This window comes from Corylus avellana, chromosome ca8 (assembly GCF_901000735.1).
Source record: "Corylus avellana chromosome ca8, CavTom2PMs-1.0".
Classification (NCBI taxonomy): Eukaryota; Viridiplantae; Streptophyta; class Magnoliopsida; order Fagales; family Betulaceae; genus Corylus; species Corylus avellana.
Window position 1 is genome coordinate 411,615 of NC_081548.1, and position 7,967 is coordinate 419,581.

Sequence of the window (7,967 nt, forward strand, 5' to 3'; positions counted from 1 at the left end):
ATTAAACTTATTGCAGCTGGTTTGTGTTACTGCAATCGTAATTATATGTATATAAATTTGTAGGCACCATTTAATTTCTTACAAATTAGTTTTTAAGGGTAAATTCTACTTAAAATTTGTATCATTTGGTACTAAGGTAATTAACACATCAAGCTTAAAATTAAAAGAGTTGCGACTTTGTAGTTGAGTCATGAAGGGGGGGCGACCGTAACCTATATAGGCTTTGTATATGTGCAGTTTATTAGACCATGATCGATATTGCTTGCTAATAGGAAATATTCTAACACGTGCGGGCTTAAAACTCTCCCTATATTGTCTAAGCCAGGGGCGGAAACCCCATGCCATTGGGTGGTTCCATTTTTTGTTTTTTGTTTTTTTTTTTTTTAATATACCTTTAAAAATTAACTTTTATGACCCCAAATTTTTTTTTTTTAATTTTTTTTTTTTATTATTATTATTTTAATTTTGCCTCCCCAAACTAAACATTCTAGTTCTAGTTCCACCCCTGGCCTTGGCCAGTAATTTTGATGGCAAATTATTACAGAAGCCAAACCAGTAATTAAGATCATCATCTTCCACAATTTGCAAGTTATTACAGATGAGCATATATATGGTTCCTCAATGGGTGGTGGCTACCATTTTATAGCTAGGAGAAAAATAAGAAGAAGCTAGAAAACTTATTTCCTTTAATCCTAATGAATATGAAAGTGAGAAGAAAGGGACCTGAAACTCCAATGTCGTAGCCAAAGAGAAGGCCTCCCGTGGCAGCAACCACACAAGATAGGACGACAAAGCGGGTCATCTTCCCATTATATTGCCCGCCTTCACTTGTTATGGATAACCCAACTGCCATAGCTGATAGCTGATAGCTTGCTTACTTCTTCCAAACTCGTACACACTACACTCGAACACCAGATAGAAAGAGATCGATCTAAGTTTTTGGGTTGAGCTGAGCATAAAATAACTAAGCGCAGTCTTGTTTGAAAAATTTTATCAATGTGGGTGGGAAAGTCAAAACAAAAATGTAATCTTGCTTGCTTGCTTCTTCCAAACTCGTACACACTATAATACAAAATGCTCTATAGAGCGTACACATAAATATAATCTCAATCAAATCCCATAATTTATAGGGATCAAATCATTATCAAATCTCTAAATTAAGTTAATCTAATCTTCATCAATCATATTCAAATCTATAACTTTAAGATCATTCAAATATTCTATCAGTCCTACACCAAGAAAATCATTTAATATCTGTCTGTTTTTTGGTCGATCTAATTAGATAAAAGGAAGGGGTGAAACTTTGGGCGGGCTAGTTTGAGCACTTTTTGCAAATATCAAGTCCAGATTTATGTTATTATCTAGTTAATGCAAAAGGGGCCAAGCCTGGTACAGCCCAAAATCTTTCCCAGATCAGATCAATCCCAGATGATGCAGCAGCCCCTTTGGTTGATTAGCTGTAATTTTTTTTTATAATCGGTGGATTCGGTTAAAATTTACTTGTATAATCTTATACTTATGTTTTGATATGACTCGAACCCGACACGCAAACATAAATTGTCACTCATATTTTTTATCGTCCTTTATTTAAAAAAAAAAAAAAAAAGAACGACCACCCTGACAGTGGTCGGGAGGCTCTAAAAGAAATCTTGGCAATGAAAACCCCATGGGAACCATGCACCTACTATTTAAAGGTATATTTAAAAAATAAATAAATAAAATTATGGAGGGGGTTTTAGGTCCACTCCTAGTTGAGGTGCCCACTCTTTAATTTGTAGTTGTTTTGATTTTCCGTAATCCGCTTCCCCTTATTTGAATAAAAATAAAATAGGTTAATTAAGCTGGATCTCTCTATGCTTTATTTGCAGTGTGAGATGTGATTATTCAGAAGAAAAAAAAAATTATTGTGAACGAGATTATTTTTTTTTCTTTTTTTTGTAGTGTGATCAACATGGAAAGTGTTTTTAATTAGTCCGAATAACTTAAAAAAAATGTTTTTTAAATAAGCTATTTTTGACTGCATAGTAGTTCTTTGTTTTCTTGGTTTTTTTTTTTTTTTGGTTTTTTTATCTCTTTAAAATTTCAAAAGTATGATTAATTATCTGCAAAAAAATAGAGGTGATTAAGCTTAATATCATGATAGATTCGGTGGGTGGGATTTCATTCTCAATAAAGATTTCCTAACTTCTTAACACTAGTGTTCATCAGAATAATTCCAAAAACCAAAGCATCAATATGCTGATTACGGTTGAAATATATCAACCCAAATGAAATCCTAGCTAGCCTAGAACCATAATCTGCGCAATTAGCAATATAATATCAAATATATATATATGCAATTATAGCCATTGGATGAGCAAATGATTTGTGAGAATCTCAAGGGATTAACATCAATAACCACCATTAACGGCAGGATCCATGGAAACATTTAAATATAATGAAAGATTAGCCGACCGGGACCCAATTCTACCGACAAGAAATTGTTTTCTACTGGCTAATAATATGATTGAGTGATAGCTAGGTGCCTTATCTAAGCCATGAGAAAATAGTCGAGAAGCAATGGCTGTGTTGCATTGGGTCAGTTCTATATATCTTTTGGGACCTCTGGTTCGGTTTTCAGATTTTTGTTTTCTCTATTATTTTATAGGTTAGATTGAGCGACAAACGTGCATACACCACCGAGGAAAAAAACAGCCAAGATTTTGTCGTCAAGTTTTATTGGAATCTTGGGAAAGTTTGCATTTCAGCAAAACATTATTTTTGAATGATACATAAAGCATAAGTGAACCGTATAAGCATTTAAAGTTTTTGAGTGTTCCTAAAAAGGGTATGTACAGTTTTTATTTCTCAAGAATTTAGGGCCGTTTTTTCTTTTTACATCGGAACGCTTGAAAAATGCAACCTATTAAAATTGTGGCATGTTATTGAGGCAATTTGAAAGAATTTTCTTCCGAAAATGCTTATTCTTCACATTAGAGCAAGAATATGATAAAAATATACTCAATTTTCAACTATAATATGTCACATTTTTAATAGGTGACATTTTCCAAGCAATGTAAAGAAACCACCTAAATTCAATCATTTAAGAATCTAGAAATTGGTAGAATTATAAAGCAAAAAATTTGACATGAAATTCTATAATTGGTAAAATTATTAAGCAAAAAATTTGACATCTCAACTTAATTAATTAATTAGTATTTTAGTTTTCAATTATCAGATACTCTTAATTATTTTATCAATTATGAACTACGTACTAATTAGTTTGTAGGAGTAATTGCAATAAGAGTTAGAGTACCCAATTAAGCATATTTTCCTTGACATTTACGAGGATATATGTGCTAGTCTTATTAAAGATACGTACTACATATAATTACACGTAATATATATATATATATATATATATATATATATATATATATATATATATATATATATATTGGTTTGTATTTTTTTTATTTTTTTTTGGAGAGAATGTTATATATATTATTGTATATAACATTATTACTATGAATATATATTAACCTCATTTGTCCTTTACGTACACCCGTTAAAATAATTAGAGAATATATGTATGAATTGAATACTGTATTTTAGTGTGTATTGAAATGTATACAAAGAGACATATTTATATTTGAATAAAAGCATGTTTAGAATTGCGTTTGAGATGCTTAAAAAGTGCTTTTAACACTCAAAAAGTTCATTTGAAGAAAAAAAAAAATATTTGTTTGGTAAAAACATTAAAAACGCTTTTAAGGGTTCAAAATGCTTAAAAATGGCAAAAAAAAAAAAACTTTTGACAAAATCTTAAAAATGAAGCTTTTTCTCAAAAGCTTTTTTTGACTTAAAAGCTATATTTCTCAAACCCAACCCCAAATAGGCCTCTAAGGCATAGGGCCAGAATACAATCAAGAATGAACAATATTACAGAATCAAATCAATTTTATATATATATCAATCAAAAAATACAGTGAATGTGAGAATATATTCTGAATATATTCTAAGAACAGCGATGCTTATATATAGCTCTCCATATTTTACAGCCAACATATATAGTCAATTAGTCATATAGAGCGTTGTTTAATTTTGGTGTAATTTCTGTGAGATGAATTCTACCGTGGGTTTAATTAGGACCCGAACTCTCAAAGCAAAAAGATTACAATTATAATAAGAAACAAAAGAGAATATTGAAGGAGGATTGTGAGCAAATGCTTTCGGACCCTCTATAAATACTGCCAACAATAATCATAATCCAAGTAAGCACGAGTAGTGCATTAGTAATAGTGAGAGTATCCATGGCCAGAGTTCACGTGTCGTTTCTAGGCTTATCCCTTTCCTGCATACTAGCTTTCTTCTTCTTCTCTAAGCTCTGTTTTTGCTTCAATCCAAAACACCTAAACTTTTCAACAATTACAACCCATTGGTCTTCTGCTGGAGCTACCTGGTATGGCAGCCCTGATGGCTATGGAAGCGATGGTAATCTACACCGAGAGAGAGAGAGAGAGAAAGCTAGAGAGAGAGAGTTTTTGAATTATTGATTACTAATTGTATGTAAAAAATATATATATTATGCAGGAGGGGCTTGTGGGTACGGCAATACGGTATCACTACCTCCATTCTCTTCCATGGTTACGGGAATAGGCCCATCTCTGTACAACTCAGGCAAAGAATGTGGTGCCTGTTATCAGGTTTAACTTTTGTTCTAAGCTGCAGTTTCAGAGCTTTTTTTATTATTTTTTATTTACAAGAAAAACTATATATATATGCCCTTTTCGCAAAAGCAAATATGCCCTTTTCTATTTATTTTTTCCAAGTCTATATACATGCTTCAAATTCCTGGTTGACTTGTGCAAATTCTTTTATTTTTATTTATACAATAACTCTAGCATTTTATAGCTTCTTAAAAAAGTTTCATCCCAACACTTGAATTGAAAGGAAGAATTATAGAGACAACTTTAAATTATTACCTATTATAAAATTTTAATTTAATATAAATGAGTGAATTTAATCATTTAATTTATATTTTAACAAATTTATAGTATTTGGACTAGTGTGATCATATAACACAAAATTAACAGGTCAAATGCACCAAACACCAGTCTTGCTCCGGCAAACCGGTAACGGTGGTGATAACGGATTTTTGCCCCGGAGGTCCTTGTGTGTCGGATACCGCACATTTTGATCTCAGTGGGACTGCATTTGGTGCCATGGCAATTTCTGGTGAAGAAGACAAACTTCGTGACGCAGGAGTCTTGGAAGTTCTTTTTGCACGGTATACACTCTACTAATTGTCAACATGCATGCATATATATACTCAATTTTTTATTCTTATAATTAATTATGTTTTTTTTTTTTTTTTTACCAAGTAATATATCTTTAATTAATTTCCGTACAAGTTTTAAATTTGAACTTTAATATTTTAAAGGCATGTTTGGGTGTGCGTTTGAGAAACTTAAAAGTGCGTTTAACATTTAAAAATTCTATTTCAAAAAATAAAAAATAAAAAGTCCGTTTGAAGAAAAAATACCCATTTGGTAAAAAATAAAAACAAATTAAAAGTATTTTTAAGGGTCCAAAAAGTGCAAAAATGGGCAAAACGCACTTTTGGCAAAAACTTAAAAATGAAGTTCTTGTCAAAAAAATATTTTTTGACTTAAAAGTTATATTTCTCAAACACAAATTTAAACATGCTCTAAGGACCTTTCAGTGTGTGTTTGAGTGGCCTAAAAGTGTGTTTAACACTCAAAAAGTCTATTTGAATAAAAAAGTACCCGTTTGGTAAAAAAAATTGAAAGCATTTTTAAGGGTCAAAAAAGCCTAAAAATTGTCAAAACGCACTTTTAGCAAAAGCTTAAAAATAAAGTTTTTTTTTCCAAACAATGATTTTTGACTTAAAAGTCATATTTCTCAAATACAATCTCAAACATGTTTTAAATATAGTACGTGAGTAATGAACAGGTTAATTAAGCTGGATCTCTTTTATGCTTTGCAGTGTGGCATGTGATTACTCAGGTAAAGGCGTAGTGTTCCATGTGGATCAAGGGTCAAACCCTTACTACTTTGCCATGGTGGTTGAATATGAAGAGGGAGACGGAGATCTTGCTTGTGTTGATCTAAAGGAGGCCGGCTCAACAGGGTCTGACAAATGGCGCACCATGCAGCAATCGTGGGGTGCAGTTTGGAAGCTGGACGCTGGGTCAAGGCTACAACCTCCGCTCTCCATTCGCTTGACCTCCCAATACTCAGGCCAAACCCTTGTGGCAAAAGATGTCATTCCAGATGGATGGCAGCCTGGTGCAACCTATAGATCATTGGTTAATTACCTTTAAACAGGAGTTCAAATCTTATCGTTCTCCACCATTCACTGATATTTCAATTAAATAATATTCAACGTGTCGAATCTCACTTATTGTTTGAGATCATACGTGAAGGAGGTGTTAGAATATTAATTTAAATAGTTAAAGTCTATCGATCATTTCTTATCAGCTTAAAGTTTTGAAAGAAGTGGTGATCATGATTTAATATATATATATATATGTGTGTGTGTGTGTGCGCGCGCGTGTGTAACCTATGTTAAATCATGATTGGAACCTATAGATCCTGGCCGGATCAATTGCCAATGAACAACAAGTATTCCAAAGTGGAGTTGGGGTTGGGCTATGCCTCCAATATAGCTTTTTCACAAAATTAGGTTGGAGGAATTTTTTTTTTTTTTTTTGGGGTGAATGAAATTTTCTATAACACGAACATTACAAAAACCTTCCAGCAGGAATATGCTCGAACTCAAGTCACTTCAAAGCAACTTACAACAACAACCATACAAAGTTATATTGACAAATCTCAAAATTCTGAAATTTAGCCTAAAGCATTCTCCTATATATGCAACAAAAGAAACAAAAATAATTGCAAATACACAAAAGAAGCAACATGCAGACAACTTTACAACCCTAAAAAACAAAGACATAAAAAGAAAGCTTAAGAGTCAAAGACTATATTTTGAACTAACTTGGAACGAAAGGTTTTGTGAAAGCTTCAGAGTCATTGAAACGCACTGAGACAAAAATTTGAACTTTATGAAGAATCTTAAGCATACTTTTGTATAATTGAAATCATATTACTCCAAAGTGTTTTGGATATTGAATTAGCACTTAAAACCTAGTAAGAATTGCATGCATTTTAGACATATATATAATTAGTTTAATAGTTTGGAGAGAAAATTCTCCCGACAAAGAAAGACTTTGTCCCTAAGCATTATTTTCCGGAAAAAACAAAAGAGGTTAGCTTTAGCATTAGATTAATATCTTGCTTAGTTAATAAAAAATGTATGCTAGCATCAAAATTCTTTTGAGAGAAAAGTTCTGTAATGCTTGTAAACGTGTATTAAAAATTTCGTAATTTGATGCATATTCTAGCCTTTGAGTGGAGACTCGCCTTATCTTTCTTAGTGCTCCTCCTCTTGAGGTAAAAAATTGTGAAACATATGGGTGTGTATTGCAACAATTTTGTATTGTTTGTCTCAGTTTCCTAAAAAAATAAATTGTGAAATCAAAGTTTAAACTCGGGACCTTAACTTTGAATCACCACTTATTCTAAACTATTATATAAATTAATACGAAATGATGATTTTTTTTTTTTTTCCTATTCAAAAAGGGTTGGAGGGAAAGGTCAATTGTAGCTATCATACTTGAGCGTAACGATAGTAGCACCAACCCGCAGGACTCTGCTCAGGAGGAGCCTAAACGGTGGGAACCGCAAGCACTTCCTCAAGACCAACTAAGCTATATATAACTTAACACCCACCCCACCAGGGCATCAATAAGACTCAAGGTGGTTAACACTAATAGGCTAAGAGATTCTCATTGCGGGAGTCGAACTCGGGCCTTAGTGCATACCCAACCTCATGGGGATTCCCTTGAAACCATTGAACTACCACTCTTGGTGGTACAAAATGATGAATTTGATCTTGTTTG

The 7,967-nt window shown here is 32.6% G+C and overlaps 1 protein-coding gene across 1 annotated transcript; it reads left to right on the forward strand.

Annotated features, from left to right (window-relative positions):
* The first annotated feature begins 4,292 nt into the window (after positions 1–4,292).
* Positions 4,293–6,326, forward strand: LOC132189431 (putative expansin-B2). Its single transcript, XM_059604172.1, has 4 exons — positions 4,293–4,473; positions 4,573–4,685; positions 5,076–5,269; positions 5,990–6,326. Exons 1-4 carry the CDS (start codon positions 4,293–4,295, stop codon positions 6,324–6,326), a joined length of 825 nt encoding a protein of 274 aa, XP_059460155.1.
* Positions 6,327–7,967: the final 1,641 nt, after the last annotated feature.

What these genes read in the sequence shown, in the direction of transcription:
- LOC132189431 (XM_059604172.1), top strand. Translation starts at nt 4,293, where the DNA reads ATGGCCAGAGTTCACGTGTCGTTTCTAGGCTTATCCCTTTCCTGCATA. An exon ending in TGATGGCTATGGAAGCGATG is followed by an intron (nt 4,474 to 4,572) that starts GTAATCTACACC and finishes TATATTATGCAG; the next exon opens with GAGGGGCTTGTGGGTACGGC. An exon ending in AATGTGGTGCCTGTTATCAG is followed by an intron (nt 4,686 to 5,075) that starts GTTTAACTTTTG and finishes CAAAATTAACAG; the next exon opens with GTCAAATGCACCAAACACCA.